The sequence below is a fragment of the Rhipicephalus sanguineus genome, chromosome 11 (genome assembly GCF_013339695.2).
Source record: "Rhipicephalus sanguineus isolate Rsan-2018 chromosome 11, BIME_Rsan_1.4, whole genome shotgun sequence".
Classification (NCBI taxonomy): Eukaryota; Metazoa; Arthropoda; class Arachnida; order Ixodida; family Ixodidae; genus Rhipicephalus; species Rhipicephalus sanguineus.
Window position 1 is genome coordinate 120233733 of NC_051186.1, and position 19350 is coordinate 120253082.

The 19350-nt window shown below is 47.3% G+C and overlaps 1 protein-coding gene across 1 annotated transcript in view; it reads right to left on the reverse strand.

Moving 5' to 3' along the window:
• Positions 1-16121, reverse strand: part of LOC119375343 (serpin B4) — a 25627-nt gene extending 9506 nt beyond the window's left edge. Inside the window, exons 1-2 of the mRNA XM_037645521.1 lie at positions 16016-16121; positions 15789-15945 (exon numbers count right to left, since the gene is read on the reverse strand). Of these exons, the coding sequence (XP_037501449.1) occupies positions 15789-15945; positions 16016-16121 (263 nt within the window). The remainder of the gene's footprint in view (positions 1-15788; positions 15946-16015) is intronic.
• Between the last annotated feature and the right edge of the window lie 3229 nt (positions 16122-19350).

Below are 19350 nucleotides of genomic sequence, written 5' to 3' on the forward strand. Positions count from 1 at the left end.
TATGATAACCTCCGGAAATGACGTACAAAACAAAACTTAAGAACAAACACACAAAGTAAGAACGGAGTTGCCAGAGTACGAACGACAGCTCGCATCCTACGTGAAACAAAAATAACGAAAAGCAACGAACACCCGCGCAAACAAAGGCAGGGCTCCTTCCTGCGTCGTGATGCACCTCCCCGGCTAGGTCGTTACTTTTTCCCGTCACGGAGAAGCAAGGCCGACGTTTCGGCTACAAGCCAAGTTCGATGACCAAAACATACGCCCCGAAACAAGGCAGAATCGAAGTATGCGCGCAGCGTTTTCATCGCCGAAACGCGACGCGCGCAGAACACATTGGCCGACGACACCGTTTCAGTTCCAAAACGCCAACCGTGAGAACCACAAACAGAAACGCGACACCATAGGCTCACTACCAAAGTTGCACGCTTTGGCAACGACATACCGAGTTTCTGTTCTTCAAAGTAGTGTTACCGTGCGCTCAAAACACGCCTCTGCGGCGTTTTTCTTTTTCCCACACGAAAGCGGTCCCACAAAACAGCCTTGACTGATTTTTTGCTTCCACGGAGCGACTACCGCCGCCACAAGCCCAAACCTGTCGCCGACTTTTTCTCTGCGAGCTCGCGTGCGATCCGCCGCAGTTATTATAACAAAAACCTGTTCAACGTGCGCTCAGAACAACACAAAACTGTCTCCGCGGTAACATCGCACACCTTCGAATCATTCCTCGCTTTGAAATTCGAACTTCGCGACGGCCCCCATCGGCTAAAGGTGTTTTTAACTCGGAGGACAAGGTTCATTCGAGAGACAAAACACCGAGAGAGAGCGCGAGCTTTGAAATATTACACGTTAGAGAAAAGAGCGCGGCGTCGGTGCGTCGAAAAGACTGTGCCGAGCGAATGCTCTACGGGCGAACGAAATGTTTTTGTTTGTTGTCGCACGGCCTGCGGTTTACGACGCTCAAACACTAACTCCATGAAGAGCCTTGGACACACAGCGCTACGTTAAGGAAGTGTTAACGCACATGCACCCAAAGGTAAACTCAACAATCGCGAATCGAGGGAGTATTCGGAAATATCGCGACGCGGCAACCAACAGTTTATCATCGAAACGGCCGGGCTCTCTGCAGGAGCGGTAGTCGGCTGGTCGTTTCGTTGTTTGCGTGCGAAAAAATTCCGTTGCTAGGGCGCGCGACGCGACAATGTCGCGCGTTCTGACCGATGCTCGAGTGTTTCCGCGAGCCTTTCGCGGCATTTTTCGAGCGTTTCGAGGTGGGTGAAAAACGCACGAGGCGATTAACTCACAGTTTCTGGTGGTCAGGCATCATCCATTATCCAACACAAATGTCTGCGTCCGTTTTGCGTGACAAGTGCCGCCACCTACCCTTCGTAACAGCTGCCAGAGTCTGCGCGTTATCGACGCTTGGAGGCGCTTCGAGGTCAATCATGTTGAAACCGAAACTGAATAAAGATGCGCTTGCAGTGCGTAAGACATACTTTTTAATTATATAAACCATACATACACACAACGGATTCTATTTCAGTTTATATTTACAAAATTCAACAGTTTTCAATATAAGTACGACTTAACTTATCAAGAAGCGGCAAATTCAAGTGATTCCCGGTTGTCGGGAAGCCAATTTTTGATAAAGTTGGTACCGACCGCGCGTAGACGCGGTCACCAGTGAACCGTGTGACACTGGTACAAAATTTTGGAGGTGCAATGATAGTTTAAACCCTCTAGTGATCATTAGGTGTGGGGGGGGGGGGGGGGGAGGTTGAGCCACAGGCGTCCGCAAGCCTATTTCACAATCCCTGCCTGTGTCAAGGTATATGCAGCCATATGTAGTACACTATACATATGTGGTATCAGGTGATATCGGCCTATAGCTCGCAAATTTTGAACAAATGTGTGAAGAGCTGTCTTTTGAGCGAGACACTTGGTCTTAGGGGTTAATGTCAGTTCTGCCCAGTGAGGCAGTTGAGGTTGTTGCGCGACTCAGTAAGCAGGACGCGGACAACTACGATGTAATTAAGGCATCTTTCGGAACTTCAAACAGGAGAGAGGAAAGCAAGAATGGTATGCTAACGGATCCTTCTCCTGAGAACGAGCGACAGGTCGCCGTTTGCAAGATCGCGCCAGAGAAAGGGCCGCAGTTTCAAGAGAGCATGAAAGCAGAGCAGGTTGAGAATGAGGCCTTGGCCGGTCTAGAGTTAGGGACAATTCCGGAAGACGTTCCTTCCGTGGACGAGGTTGGTACCAGCCGCCCTGATGGGCTCAAGGAGAAGCTGGAAACCTTCCTTGGGCCTCGAAAGGACGTTCCGGAATAGTCAAACGTACACACGGTTAGCGTGGTGGCTAACCATAGCAAGGACGTGACGCTTCAAAGATTCGGAGATACCGTCGGTGAGAGCCCAGATTTAGATTTTATCAGCGCTGACGCAGATAATTTGGCCCGACAGTCCAACGCGGCGGAGAATTCAAGAAGTGTGAGCGAGATAGAAAGTGAGGCGTTGAGGCGTTCATTGAGGCGTTCATTCAGTCGCAGGCAGCGCGAGGGGCGCAGAGGGAGAAAGCAAGGTGCGCTCCCACGACGGAAGGCGAGGTTGAGATTGACAGCTTCGGGAGAGCAGCTGGGTTCGAGTCGTCAAAGTCGAAAGGCCAGTGTACGGCGGGTAACAAAGCACCGCGCGGAGGCGAGCACAACCCCCCCCCCCCCTGTTTCTAGCATTCCATTCGCCTTCCTGAGGGGAGCCAGCCGAAGTGCCGAATTGTGGTGTGCAGCGGATAGCTCGTGCATGTGGTGGCCTCTGGCGAGCTAGAAAGCCGGCAAGACCGCGACCCCATCGGGTACGATTCAAGCGAATTCAAGCGAAATGAGGCATTTGTCGCATGTCCAGAGACTCGTGACGTAGGTGATTATTGTTTGTTTACGAGCAAATCAATGATATCTGTGTTGCGAGGCACTGTGTATTGTGCTCATTTGCATGACACACAATTCTAAATTGTTTTTAACAGCAGAGTTGTTTAAGCCAACCGTTGGTCCGTGCAGAGTGAACAGAAAACAGTCATAACTATGAAACAATACGCGCAAACTTCCATTTCCTGCTTCGCTCCCAGAACATGTGCGCTGATTTGTCCAACGTGGGATGCAAAACTCTGATGAGCGAGAGAACGAATACAGTGGGAGAGAGGGAGACAGACAGGGAAGCCATAAGAAGATAGAAAGACGGGGAAGGAAATAGAGAGAGAGAGAGAAAGGGAAGAAAAAGAAAGAAAGGTAGACAGAGTGAGAAAGAGACACAAATAGAGATAAACATAGACAAAAAATAGATGGAAAACAGAGAGAAAGAGAAAAAGAAGAATAAAGAGAAACAAAGCAGGCCGCCCAGCTGAGCATTTCCTTCAGGCCAAGCACCACTAGTGCGGAGTTGCCTTAGCTTTTATATTTGCTATTAATTTTTCATAAATGATGTTTGCGTGTCTATATAAATCAATCTTGCAAGTTATCTCGCCATCAAGATTTTGTGTCGGCACTCCCTTAGAAATTATCTACAATGTTGCCCGTTGCATTAGTGTAGCAGTTGTGGTGCTGCACTGCCAAGTACGAGAGCGTGTGTTCTGCTAGCCACCAGGGCCGCATTTCCAGCGAGGACAAAAATGCACACACACCCATGCTCTTTCCATTTCGGCTCAACTCAAGTTAAACCGAAATTTATACTCTTGTTTCTGCTGTCTCCATTTTACACAAAAGCAGTTTAGCATTTGGTCCAATATTTCCAAAGGCATTGCACTCTGGGGTTCTGCATTGTTGTTAGCGTATTACATTTTTACACTGTCAATGTGGCACATACAAGCAGGCCTAAGGATTGGGTTTTTCGGTTGAAGGAGTGCTCTGAAAGGCAGTTGTATTTAATATTTTTGCAGGCTATCAATTGGTTTTAACACTCTTAATTGAACCAAGTGGCTAAGTTGCAGCCTCAATATTTGTTTATTTATCTATTTATTTACAGAGTACCTACATCACCTCGAAGGCGTTACGTAGGAGAAAGAGAGTGGTAATAGAAATAACATGTTCTTGTGCCATCCTAAGAAAATTCAGTGGTAAAAAGAAAAAAACAGATAGTATACACATCTAAATGTGTATCCATACCTATGGGTCCATGTAGACCAACTACACACACAAAATACAGAGCGGAAACGTTGCATCTGTAGATACGGCAGTAACGTTAAAGTTCTGGGGCATTCCTGGATATGGAGGTGACAAAGATAAATTCTGTCCTCTTTTTCTTTCTTTCTTTTTTTTGCGAGCACATTTTAACGCACCGTCATTATAATGTACCTGCTTTTTGTGGATGGTTTGGACCGACAACAATGGCAGGAAGCAAGAAATGGGCAGGTCATGCGATGGAGGCAGTGACACAGGATAGCATTTGAAATCGTGTGGTTATAACAGCCAAGCTGTCTTAGTCGATCGTGCTGGCATTGGCGTCAGCGGTAATGCTGTTTGCTAGTCAGAGGGATAAAGAAATGAACATAACAAAGTTAATTTTCTTGGCGAGGTGAGGTTTGAACCCGGGCGGGGGAAGTGTCATACATAACCTCTGGGATATACACCCACACATGCCGAACATGAATTTATGGGAAGCACGTGAATGTGTTGTACTGATGATTGTAACACATTTGAAAAGCACAACACTTGCTATGTGCGCTTCATTTAACTATTTGCTATAAGTTAAGATAAAGGCATAAACCTAGCGGTGCGTTCAATACAAAATACCGGTAAAGTAATTCACACTTTCTTTGGAGACATGTGAATTGTAATAGTTGTAATTGTAAGAGCTGCAGCGATGGCGTAGTGGTAGAGCATCAGCTTCGCATGCAAGAGGTCCGCGGATCGAATCCCGGTGCCGGACAATTCCCAACCGGATTAGAAAAAAAAAATCCGCGTGATGATGGAATTGTGTAAAAAGGCCTGTGGTGCAGCCTCACTGGCGACCACAGCCAGCAATGCACTCCCTCACAGGAGCAGGATTGGCCCCCCTGGTGTAGTACTTGGCCACTATACCTCCCACATGAATACACCAATTAACCCTCGGTCCTCAGTCCCCAGCGGCTGCGAAGCAACTGACCAAGGCGGCGGTCAGACCTGCGACGCAGCAGAGGGTGCTAAGAATCTCTGGGTCCGGACAGGCCGCCATTGGAATCTGAACTTGGCCTACGTATAACGCTAGAACTTTATCTAGTGAGGCGAGTCTAGCTGTACTATTCGAGGAATTAGAGGGTGTTAAATGGGGTGTAATAGGGCTCAGTGAGGTTAGGAGGCCACATGAGGCTTATACAGTGCTGAAGAACGGACACGTCCTATGCTATCGTGGCTTAGCTGACAGAAGAGAACTAGGCGTGGGGTTCCTTATTCATAAAAATATAGCTGGTAATATAGAGGAATACTATAGCATTAATGAGAGGGTGATATGTATCGTAATTAAGCTTAATAAGAGGTACAAGATGAAGGTGGTACAGGCCTACGCGCCTACATCCAGCCATGATATCAACTGGTTGAACGCTTCTACGAAGACGTAGAATCAGCAATGAGTAAGGTAGAGACGCAGTTTACTGTACTGATGGGCGACTTTAATGCAAAAGCAGGCAAGAAGCAGGCTGGAGATAGGCAGTTGGGGAATATGGCATCATCGGCTCTAGAAACGCCAGAGGGCAGTTACTAGTAGAGTTTGCAGAACGCAATAATTTACGCATCTTGAATACCTTCTACAGAAAACGGGCTATCGTAAGTGGACGTGGAGGAGTCCTAATGGCGAAACTAAAAATGAAATAGACTTCATAATGTGCGGCCAGCCCGGGCATTGCACAGGATGTGGAAGTAGTTAACAAGATCCGATGCAGTGACCACAGAATGGTAAGATCTAGAATTCAACTAGACGTGAGGAAGGAACGGCAGAAACTGATACGCAGGAAACCGATTAATGAACTAGTTCTGAGAGGGAAAGTACAGGAATTCAGAGTTTCACTTCAGAATAGGTACACGTCTTTAACCGAGGAAACCGACCTTAGCGTTGACGCAATAAATGATAATCTGACTAGTATCATTAAGGAGTGTGCAGTGGAAGTCGGGGGTACAGTCGTTAGACAGGACACTGTTAAGCTATCCAAAGAGACGAAAAACCTCATTAAGAAACGTCAAGCTATGAAAGCCTCAAATGCAAGAGACAAAATAGAGCTGGCGGAGCTTTCTAAGTTAATCAATAGGCGTAAAGTAGCTGACATAAGAAAGTATAATATGGAGAGAATTAAACATGCTCTAAAGAACGGAAGAAGCCTCAAAGATATGAAGACAAAACAGTGCATAGGCAAAAATCAGATGTATGCATTAAGGGACAAGGAAGGCAAGGTCACAAACAATATGGATAGAATAGTTGAGGTAGCGGAAGAGTTCTACAGAGATCTGTACAGCAGCGAGGACAGTCAGGATGATAACGTAAGAAGGCAGTAATAGCGCAGAGGATTCTGACATCCCACCAGTATTGACAGGAGAAGTAAAGAAAGCCCTAAAGGGAATGCAAAGAGGCAAAGCAGCTGGTGAGGATCAGGTAACATCAGACCTGTTGAAAGACGATGGAGAGATTATGTTAGAGAACTGGCCACCCTATATACGAAGTGTCTCTCGACGGGGAGGATACCAGAATCTTGGAAGAATGCCAACATCATCTTGATCCATAAGAAAGGGGACGTCAAGGACCTGAAAAATTACAGGCCCATAAGCTTACTGTCCGTTGTCTACAAGCTATTTACTAAAGTAATTGCTAACAGAATTAATACGACATTAGAGTTCAATCAACCAAGGGACCAGGCACGATTTCGTACAGGGTTCTCAACAATAGACCATATTCATGCTATCAATCAGGTGATAGAGAAATGCGCGGAATACAACCAACCCCTATACATAGCCTTCATAGATTACGAGAAGGCATTTGATTCGGTAGAGACATCAGCAGTCATGCAGGCACTGCGGAATCAGGGCATCGACGAAGCCTATATAAACATAATGGAAGAAATCTACAGCGGATCCACAGCCGCTATAGTCCTCCATAAAGAAAGCGACAGAATCCCAATAATGAAGGGCGTATGGCAGGGAGAGACGATCTCTCCAATGTTATTCACAGCGTGTTTACAGGAGGTTTTCAGGGCTCTAGATTGGGAAGAATTAGGGATAAGAGTTAATGAAGAGTATCTCAGTGACCTGCGATTCGCTGATGACATTGCATTGGTGAGTAACGCGGGAGACGAATTACAGCTCATGATTACTGAACTGGATACCGAAAGTAGAAGGGTAGGTCTGAAAATTAATATGCATAACACTATAGTAATGTGGAAGAATCTTGGCAGAGAACAGCGCTTTGCGATAGGTGGCGAAACACTGGAAGTTGTAAATGAGTACGTCTACTTAGGACAGGTAGTAACCGCGGAGTCGAACCATGAGAGTGAAATAACTAGAAGAATAAGGATGGGATGGGGCTCACTCCGCAAGCATTATCATATCATGAATGGTAATCTACCACTTTCCCTCAAGAGGAAGGTATATAACAGCTGCATCTTACCGGTACTTACCTGCGGAGCAGAAACCTGGAGACTTAAAAAGAGGGTTCAACTTAAATTGAGGACGACGCAGCGAGCGATGGAAAGGAAAATGATAGGTGTAACCTTAAGAGACAGGAAGAGAGCAGAGTGGGTCAGGGAACAAACGGGGGTTAAAGACATCATAGTTGAAATCAAGAAGAAGAAATGGATATGGGCCGGGCACGTAGCACGTCGGCAGGATAACCGGTGGTCATCAAGGGTAACTGACTGGATTCTAAGAGATGGCAAACGCGTGAGGGGGCGACAGAAAATTAGGTGGGTAGATGAGATTAACAAGTTTGTAGGTATAACGTGGCAGCAGAAAGCACAGGACCGGGTTGATTGGCGGAACATGGGAGAGGCCTTTGCCCTGTAGTGGGCGTAGACAGGCTGATGATGACATGTGTTTACAGTTTGTCTTGAGGGAGGGGTTGCAAGAGGGGTTGCAAACTTGTAGAAAGGTGTGGGGGGAGGGGGTGTTGAAATAGGAGCGTGACTCCACGGCGTCCAAAAGGCAGCATGCAAAATACTGGAGATTTAACGCTCGTACATCACGACAACAACAAAAAAGAGCTTTGTTACTAACATTTTATTAAACTGAACGATCGAGGTTACGTAACTAAGGTTGCTATTTGGGCCCATTGGTGTGCTATTCGCGACGCTATGAGCAATTATTTTTTTCGTACGATGGTACGTTTTTGAAACAACTGTCATGTTCCCAGGCAAGATCACGAAAAAAAGATTATATACTTTGCGCGAACACATCCTTGTAGTCACTCGATATCCGTAAATACAAGCATCATGCGTCTTGGTGCGCATCGCAATGTGGCTCAGAACTTTTGCCCCGCCTGCTTTTCAATTTCGCGATGCACCAAAAGTATGCACAGTGTCCGCGGGCTATCGCACATTGCCGTACGAAGCCTTCACAGGCCACATCGGGCTGAACGAACGCTTGGGGAATGTGACGGCCGTTTGCAGAATGCGACTGATGCCGGATAGGTTCCCTCGGGGAATGCTACCATACTGCTGTTTTGTTACGCAGTTCTATTTCTCTACCTTGCGACAGCGAGGCTTTGTGAATTTCGCTTTCAAGAATGGCGAACAGCAGATTTCCACGCAAAAACGGCACACGGCCATCAATACCCGAATGGTTCCCACAGGAGCAGAACCTACTTTTATAATAATAATTGTTGGGGTTTCACGTTTCAAAACCACGATGTCATCGAGAGACGCCGTAGTGCACGGCTCCGCAGATTTCCACCACCTGGGGCACTTCCAAGGAGGTTTAAATAAAACTTGCAAGTGGGCTGCAGTGAAGCCGCGCCGCGCACGCGGCGGCCATCTTGCCATAGGCAAGAAACGGGAGCCAAAACGCACCCGCCGCGCTGACCACTTCTCTCCGCCGTGGTTTTTAACGGTTATGGCAAGCATTAAGGGAAAAGTTGTCAAGAATAAGAAGCCGAATGGCAGATAAGAATGAAGTCAGTTTTATTCTGTTTCTTTTGGCGTTTTCCTTGCAAGCATGCACACCGAAGAAGGGTCTGTATCGCCATGGTTTTTAAAAATAATCATCCTTGTAAGAACACACCTGACTTCTCGCCACTCATTTTCTGTTTATTTCATTCGTCATGTGACGGCGTCTTATGCATATGTGGAGTTCGGCCACTTTCTTTGAGCGGAATATAAATGTGGATGTCCAAAGCACCACACTCAATGATATGCTCATCGAGGTTTGAAAGCCATTTCTCAAGACAAGCTCAAAACCTCTAAAACCAATAGTTTTGGCTTTGCATGGACGTGCTTCAAATATGGGCATTCAGCTTCGACACTACTTGAATAGATATATAGCTTTTCGATACTATTTCGTTGGCTCGGCCTATCAATGAATCAATTGAAAACGCCCAAGTGGCATCCTAAGTCGTAAGTTTAAGCCAACGAGCATTTACACATGCAATCTGTCATCATGCATTCCAGTCCCAAAGTCCACAAATCTAACCACTTAGTCGCCCACAATCTCAACATGTTTCCTCATTTGTCATCAACAATCGAAATACAGTAGAGTTTTGTGCGGCATTTGGCTAGCTTTTTCGAGACAGTGACTCATCTGTGCAGCCAGCATTTCCTTTGATGGAATTCTGTATACCGTTCTCGTATAGTGCGCTTTGCTGACAGTGCTCGATTAAATTTCGAGCGTACATACTCATAAGCTGATGGAGAAAAGACGTGCAGCGTTAACGCAAACGCCCGAACTTGGTTGTCTTCAGTTCAAACGTTTCATCTACCAAATTATAAATGTTTTCGGCTACACAGGAATTCACGAGGTGGAGGAATAGCGATATCATAGAGCGAAAGTTGTTTTCCAGACAATGTCAAGTGATCACGAAGTTTTAGTATTAGAAATTGAAACTCCAGGATCGGGTCCAATCACTCTTGTGAACAGCTACTTTCCGATTGGCGTAAAAGATGAACGTATTCTTGACTCCGCTCAGAGTCTCTGTAGACCGCATACGTTATTAGCGAGTGACTTTAATTCGCACCACGTATCTTGGGGGTATCGCACAGACGCACCAGGAAAAATTTTGTGGAACTGGATCTGTAAAAACAACTATACATGTCTCTATTCCAAAGTTCCTACTTTTGTAAGAGGTTCTTCAAGATCGGTTTTAGACTTATCATTCGCTAGCTCAACCCTTCTTATCTCTTCTTGGTCTGTAGCGAATACTGCAACTAATAGTGGTCACTGCCCAATAGTGATTGATATTAATTACTCCTTGGTCCCATTGGATATCCCAACTCACAGTTTTGTTAACTATTCCAAATTTAAAACTTGCCTACAGTCAGCTTTGTCCTCTCTGACCAATTCCGATAGTGATATTAAAGCCATGAGTCTGTGGTCGGTTTTAAAATGCTCTATGAAGAAATCGCAGTTTACGGTAACCTCAGCAAAAGAAAAACCTGTGAGTGGTTGGTGTGATTCAGAGTTGAACGAGAGTACAGGCGTAGAAAGGCCGCATGGAAAAAACTTCTCCTCAACCAGTGCCCTACTAATTGGAGTAACTACAAATTCGCCAAAGCGGTGTTTAAGAAAACTGTTTCCATGGTGAAAGCTAAGTATGATGAAAACCCTTATGCTTTTCTCTCAAAAAGTAGGAACAAGAAAGCTCTTTTTCGATTTCTTAGGTCGCGCAAAATTATCCCTTCGCCCATAAACATTGAATCCGTTGTTCTCTCTCCATCAGAATTGGCTGACTTATTAAATGGCATCGCACTAGGCTTACAAAAGCGCTTAACCTCTCAACTGCAATCCGTTTTCTCCAAACTTTCTTGTGTGAATGATTTCTAGCGAGTAACAACTTGCAAGTGTTGTTCACACTCTTCCCAATTCAGCTCCAGGGCCAGATGGAATTTCAACAGGTATGTTAAAATTGCTATTTGAGGTGTCTTCTCAGGACCTTCTCAATCTTGTCAATTACTCACTCGAGAGTGGCTGGGTTCCTCCAGATTGGAGAACTGCAAAAATAATTCCACTGCTCAAAAAACAAGGAGGAGGTGTACATACTGAAAATATAAGACCTATCGCACTAACTTCGCATGTTATTAAATTAATTTAAAGAGTATTGTACAATAGGATAAACAAATTTATAGCAGCTAACTCAATTCTGAGCCCATGTCAGATAGGCTTTAGACCAGGATATTCTATATGGTTTGCACATGTAGATTTAGAGGGACGGATTAAGCTTGCTCGGCACAGGCGGCAATATTCAGCATTGGTAACCTTAGATTTGGCTAAGGCATACGACAGTGTAGAGCATGCTACCTTGCTCAACTGTCTAAAAAACTTGAACTTCCCGCAATATATTATTAATTGGCTGTATGAGTTTTTAAAGGATAGAAAATTTTACTGTTCCCAGCGTGGCGTATCTTCCCCAAAATATAGTCAGTCCAGAGGAGTCCCTCAAGGTTCCGTTCTTTCTCCTGTTTTATTTAATGTTCTATTAAGTTCAGTTCCTATGAAGACTAACGCTCATCTGTATGTATATGCAGATGACATCGCGTTTTTCTCTTCTGCGTGTGATATTCAGTCATTGCATGCTACACTACAATCATATTTAGGAACTTTAGAGTTATGGTTTGAACAGATACGAATGACACTAAACGTCAGTAAATGTTCCGTTATTGTTTTTCCTTTGAATGCTCCAATTAGCATTTCACTTCAGTACCGTCAAGAAATAATTCCCCAAAAAGACTGCGTTAAGTATTTGGGGGTGTTTTATGACGAAAAACTAACTTGGCTACATCACATTGAGCATATTAAATCGAAGGCAACTCGCTATTTTGGAATGATTCGTAAACTTGGTCGTCACCCCACTGGGTTACGCAGGGACAATCTCATTATGATTTACCGTATGTATGTTCGCCCGATTCTAGAATTTGGTTGCGTTTTATTCTCTGGGGGGCCAGCATACAAAATTAATCCCCTGGTTCTTTTAGAGCGCGAGGCTCTTCGTAGTTGTCTAGGGGTTCCGAAATTTACAGCGAACAGTGTTCTATATCAAGAAGCCCGAGTACCTACTCTGACTTGCAGATTCCGCATTCTTACAGTCAAAACGTATTTAAAAATTTACGCATCTTCTCTAAGACGTTCACAGTTTGTATTCATTTCTGAATCGAGATCATTTTTTAATGAGCCATGGGCTCGGATACATAAGCCTCAAGTTTTGCTTGTGCAAGATCAGCTAGATCCTTTAAAGGTGAATATACGCAACATTGTTTCAAATGATTTCTCATTGGCTAAGACAAAAATTGAATTCGATGATATATTCCCATCCAATTCTAAATTTCTTCCCTCTGGATATCTGAGAGGCTTGCTAGAAGACCATTTAGGTCAGTTGGGAATTTTTAACGTAATTGCTACTGATGCATCCATGCGTGAAGAGAAAGCGGGAGTAGGTATTTTCTCAGAGGCTTTATCTTGGTCATTCTCATTGCGACTCCCGGATTATACTCCAATATTTGAAGCAGAGCTCTTAGCAATTCTTTTAGCCCTTCTCAAGCTTTCAGTAAATGAGTTGTCAGCTGTAAGATGGCGGCGCGCTGCTTTAGCTAATTGGCGGCTCCTCCACTCCAGCAAATTTTATTTACACCTCCTTGGGTACTTATAATATGTCTAAGTGCATGGGTGTTCTTTGCTTTCGCCCTTATCGAAATGCGGCCGCCGTGGCCGGGAATCGAACCCCCGCCCTCGAGAAGGACCTATTGCTTTCGATGTCAAGTTTCGAGCCTATGGATCCTGCGGAATTCGTAGTAGCCCACCTTGCCGATGCCGTTAACGCACGAATCTTTATATTAACGATCCCTGCGGTGAATATGCACACATCACGTGCACAAGGCATCTCGCATACGACATAAGGCTCGCAGGTTGAAGCATTTGACAGGTGACAAAGGACAGCTACGCATGTAGATACTTTATAGATTGAAGGCACATAGATAAACGGAGAATCTATAAACATTAGACGAAATGTGGCATAAGACACAAAATTCTAAAGCGCTAGAATGAAATATTCGCGAGTCCCGCGTGCCGCGTTGCGTACAATATCGTCCTCGATGCGGAACTTGTGCGCCCCGCTCAGCGTACGACCATATACGCCAGCAGAATAGGCGGCAAACAGAACAAACGAGGCTTAGCAAAGCCACTACGATCAATGTCCGTCACGGAATACTGCTTTGTCCCCTGTGGCAGTGGCTTGCTCGTTAGGCCTTCATCATCAAAGCCATTTTGTGTGTGATGTAAGCGTCACGTACGACCAAAGAGGGGAGGGGGGAGGTGGTTTCAAACCCCTCCCCCGAAAATTTTTCAGTTTTGTATGTGTACACGCCAACATAAAAACACACACACGAACATACATAAAGCATGGTTGAACCCGCTCCCCGAAATAATTTTCTAGCTACGCTACTGACCATAACTAAGTGCCTTGGCTAGCTGTACTAACCGATTTGTCCCTGCCATAGCCTTTATTGTGGTGTGGCTATCGACCACCACTATCGTAAAGCGATTTCAGTGTATTTTGATTGCGCCCGTGCATTACGTACATCGGTCGGCAAACACACTAATGAGTCGACTCACTCAGACTCAGATGGAGACGTGAGTCTGACTCTGACTGAGTCTGGGTAAGTAATATTTTGGTGAACTTGAGTCCGAGTGAGTCCGGTTGAGAAAAAATTTAGTGAGTTTGAGTGCGAAGGAGTCCGGTAGAGGAAAATATTGGTGAGTCTGAGTCCGAGTGAGCCCTAAGCGCAAGATATATTTCTTGAGTGAGTCTGCGTGAGCTCCACACTTTTTTGCCGACCCATGGTTCTATCTACACAATTTCAGCCTTACTATCAGCCTTATGTCGGCTCACATTTATACTCCCGCCGACTCACGTACATTTTAAAGCACTAGCATTCATACACCAGCTCAATATTTATTCATCAAAGGCGTGAGTTACGTAGAAAAGGGGGGGGGGTGCAGCTTGACCTTCCCCCCGCACTCTTTCATAGGAAGTTCTTGATAAAAATATCTCGTGTGAGTCACCTCTTTCAATAAAAATGGCCTTCCTGGATTGCAACCATTGATAACTCAGATTTCAAAGTACGAGATCAAAAGGCGCCAAGTAGAGCACTAATTACGCGAGATATTGTTGTTAAGGAGCATTGACACCATGGTCGAAAAAGGCAATTATACGCTAACGAACTCATGAGACGACTCACTCAGACTCAAGTAGAGCCGTGAGTCTGAGTAAGTCCGAGTGAGTAATATCTTAGTGAGCTTGAGTCCGAGTGAGTCCGGCTGAGAAAAATTTCAGTGAGTCGGAGTCCGAGTGAGTCCGATTGAGGAAACTTTTTGGTGAGTCTGAGTCCGAGTGAGCCCTAAGGGCAAAATGTATTTCATGAGTGAGTCTGAGTGAGCTCCACAATTTTTGCCGGCCTATGATGACGTACGCGCCGGAATCGCCGCCGATCTTTTCGAGCGATAGCGTTACTCCTCCAGGTACAAACGTGAATCTGACCTTCAAGTTCAGCCAATCTCTTGCCAGCTTCTCTGAGGTGCGTTAGCACCGCCGAAAATTCTTTACATATTGCTCTTTTCTGGCTCTTTTCGTTTCTCTTTTCTGCCTCATACTTGTCTTTTCTTTATTTTTGTTTCTTCTTCAGTAATCATCACTGTCACCATCAGTCTGACCACTCCCGCTGCTGGGCAAAGGCCTCTCCCATGTTCCGCCAATCAACCAAGTCCTCTACTCGCAGCGGCCACGTTATCCCCACAAACTTCTTAGTATCATCTGCCCAGCTAACTTTCATCCCCTTCGTGCCCCTGTATAATACAAGGAATGGCATAACATTAAAGAAATGAATAATATACGTAACGCATGCAAGGTAGATGATTGTACATGAGAACAAGCGCTCTGGCAGTGTGGGTCGCTAGGCCCTGGCATTACTCGTGACAGGTTCTCAAGCACGATCAGGTCGCAAGAGCCCAAGCAGCATGTCCTAGTTGTCCACTATGCCCATAGTAAAGTTTTGATGGTCCTTCGTCGTCGTCGATCACGGAGATCTTCGTTGATGATCGGCAGCGATGATACATTCACACGCAGGCAGCAGTGGTGGTTAGATGAATTTAGTAGTTTATGTGAACGTAAAATAATGGATACAACTGAGCTAGAAATATACAAGAGATTAAACAGGAATAACACACAGTCTCACTCTTCTACTTATTGAAGAAGTTAGAGCCCAGACTGTCTTACGTTGCGCTCGCCGCTAGCCTCACTGATCTATCAACACATGATTTCAGCCCAGGCTAGCCTTACGTACATAGTACGGAGCCTCACCGATCTATCAGCAACGCGATTACAGCCCAGACTGTCATGCCGCACTCGTGCAGCTCAATATCTCCTGCCAAGAACAAAGAAAATGGGCGGTGGTCGCTCTCTGTCCATCCCTTGACCACGGCGGCCAATCAGAGCGTAAGTATTTCTTGGCCCCCCGCCCACCGGGCAGGGCCTAAACGGAAAGCCCAGATATTCCGAGAAACACTGCTTTCCTCCTTTCTCTTCCACGCGTGTTCATTCACGGCGTCAGGAGCCAACACCACGTGCGCGGAATTTATCGCTTACACATTCCACTCCTCGGCCAGCAAGCAGGCCGTCGCCTGCGACTCGGCGCGAACATGACACCACAGGGGGTATTCTGCAGTGTGTCCCCGTGGCCGGCAGATGCCTTCAAACAGCGCGGCCAGCGCCTCGGACCCAGTCCGTGTTTTGACCGGAATTCCTGTAGCTCGAAAACCAGACCGCCGCGGCTCTGGGCCAGATGTCACATCCAAACGGGAGGCAGCACGCACTTGCCCGCATGGCGCCACCGCAGACGACTCGACCGTCCTGAACGCTCCCGAACACAGCGGGAGACGGCGCCGACCCCTCTCGGCCTTCCGCGAACTCGCGGTTCATTCCTTGGCGCGAAAACCACGGCCACCATCAGCGTGCTAAAGGCCCCTGCCCTCTCTCCTGAACGGCTCGCAGGCATAAGCGGCCTTACACCCATGATAGGACCAGGAGGCTTGACCTCCCGGTTGCGACGTGGGAGTAGTTAGGCGAGCTCTCCATAAAGTTTATTCCTCCTCCTCCTGCCCCTCGCGCGCTTGCCTTCTCTTGGAAGGCCAATGCGCGGGGGGGGGGGGGGTGGAGGGGATACCACAGATTTTTAATCGGCTGACTTCCGTAGTGGGTTTGCGCCAACTGAAATGATAAATAATCACCGTCAAGATGTCCTAAAGAAGAGAAGAAGAAGAAGGAGCGACCAGCCATGCTGCAGCCACGGGATCCCGACGTTCCGAAGACGGCGCCAGCGGCCGCTGGCCCATCGGTTCCGGCGGACGTCGAAGACGTGCTCTCTTCCTCAACCTCCATTTCCACATCTCCTCGGGACGAGCCGGATCTGCAGCGGCCCAGCAATTCCCGCTCGTCGCTGGCGCACGTCGGCCCGTACCCGCGCGGTAGCCAACGCCGCAGCAAGGGGTCCCGCAAGACTTCCAGCGCCGCCGCCTCGAGCAGCACGCGAACACGGTCGCAGAGCTGCGTGGACGAGCTGTCCACCGAGGAGCAGGACACCACCGAGATGGGCACAGACACGGAGAGGTATGGATGGCTAGCGCTGACGTCACTGAAACCGCCATGTTGCGGTACCAACATGGTGGGACGTGTCCGCCGCATTGGTACAGTGGTTACAGTGCTCGGCCGCTGACACGAAGGTCGCGGCTTCGATCGCAGCCTCGGCGGTCGCATTTCGATGGAAGCCGAATGCTAGAGACTCCCGTACTGTGCGATGTCAGCGTATGTTAACACGAGATGGTAAAAATATTCGCAGCCCTCCACTACGGCGTGCCTCCTAATCGTATCGTGGTCCTGGCACGTGAAACCCCAGGTAGTGTTATCATTATGGACATGTTGGAACGCGGCGTTTTTGATGTCCCGGTAATTTTGTCAGTGCATTGCGTGCAGGTTCCTTGGTTGTTCATGCACAGAGGAAAGAAATGTGCCTATGGCATTGTTATCACACTGAAGCAGGTTAATCACCATGTGATTCTGCTGCCTTGACGTCATCAATGCTGCCATGTTGGTGTACCAGTGCATTAAGAACCTGTGTCAATGACGCCACGTGCAAGCTGTCCATCGATAGCTTGCACGTAACGTCATGGACGCAGCTTCCTAACGTACTCGTACTAACTTACGGACTCTAAGTGGGAGAGGAAACGTAAAAAGCCGTTGGCCTAACGTCTCCACATCAGTTAGAAAGAGAGGCAATATCTAGGCCATTGTGCGTAGCCGACGCCTCCACAGGTGCGGTTCTCGGCCGTAGGTTAGGTTGGATGCAGAACTTTTGCAACCATGGGTCGGCGTGTCATGGTGGCTATGATAACGGTCCACTCGGCAGTGTATTCTCTTCAGCGGGTAACCCTTTTCAGTGCCATTTGCCTATGTAGCCCATAAAGCCAGAACGCGTGTGCGGTGTACTGGTAACATTTGCAGGGCATAGTGTAAGGTGACTGTCTGGGCTTGCTGGTGATTAGTAATAGCTAAGCGGCTCGGCGGGCCAGCGGGCCCAACGAAGGAGCGGAGAGGGCAGCGGAGCGCGAGACGAAATGAAGAGTAATAGCTAAGCGGCTTAGCGTCGCCCCGCTCGTTGAACGTAGAACGCACCTCGCGTTCCGCTGTGGAGTCAGTTGAGCGTAGCGTGAAGGTGCGTCCACTTGGTTTCGCCTTCGTTTTGCAGCCAAGCTGACCGCGTCTCGACAAGACGCGCTTGAGAAAAACGCGAAATGTATGCAGTTATCTGCACGTCTGTGAACATGCGATCAAATGTAATCTGTACGGAAAAGATGTCAAAGTAGCACGTACTTTCTCAAGTTTCTTGTGTCTTCTTGTCTCCTATTTCGAATCAAAAGATCAACACGAGTTTTCGATGATTTGAATCCACTTTAGGTCATCTCCAAACGGCCTCGCCTTCAGAGGTCTTCTTATGTTGAAAAGCAGCGCCGGGACATTTCGCCTGGAGCAGAGCGAGCGCTGCGTTGGCGGGTCTCGCCGACAACATGCCGCTGCCGCTTGTGTTGGAGGTCGCCCTCTTGTCTCGCGAAACCGCTGGTCCGCTGGCCACGCTCCGCTGAGCAGAGGATACCAGCGGCCGAGCGGTCCGCTCCGTAAAAACGCTGACTGTCCCAGCGTGCCGCACATGCGCAGTTGGCGTCTCCGCTCGTCCGCCGGGCCTGCTGGCCCGCTGAGGCGCTTAGCTATTACTCTCTAATCACATGGACGCTAAGTAAACAGACGGGACAAACGGTGACATGATTTTAGGGGCGAAGCTCCTTATAGGTTCGTCCCGTCGTAGTGTGTAACCAGTCTTAAAAACGGAAGGGGCGTGCACACATGAAGGCTCCCTAAAGACAATGCGCTGCGACAGTACGTGATATGTATCGCCCTCTCCTCTCCTATGCTTCCCCCTCTTTCTACTCTCCTACGGCCCCCCCCCCTCCCTATCTTGCCTCACGGCGCAGCGGCGCCGACGCAGGCAGCGTCGCGAGGCAGCGTCGCGGCAGCGTCTTGATTGAAAAAACCGACCGCTCGCGCTGCAAAACCGTTCACTGACCACCTCGTATATATACGCACTGGATTTTGACCTCCAAGGTAGTGCGTGTGTGCGATTTCTCCTGTGCGTGATTAAACAATGAAAATTCACAGCGTACATGTAAAATTAAAGTGAGCTGCAAGTCATGAATCTCATCGGACCTTTAGTATAAACGCGCCCGATCTGACGTCGGTGATGACGTACTGGGCAGAATTCACGGAAGATTCACGGTTTACCGATGAACCTCCGCAGCTTCGCCCACTCATCATCATTCACTCCGTGGATATGCTGTGATTTTTTTACCGGTTCGTAAACCTTACGATAGAATAATCTCTCATCGCAGCACTACTGCTCTTATGATAACACAACTACTAGGCTCATTTATGCAAATAATCGCGAGTGCAGTTTTGATATTTCTGTGGTCGCCGTTTTAAGATGCAGCCGGGTGCAGCCCTTCGTATACCATTCATGCGTAGGTTTCAGTGGCTGCTGTTCCGCCTTCCTCCGGATCTGGCTGGCTGCCTGCTCCAATTCTCCATCGACATCCAGCGCAAG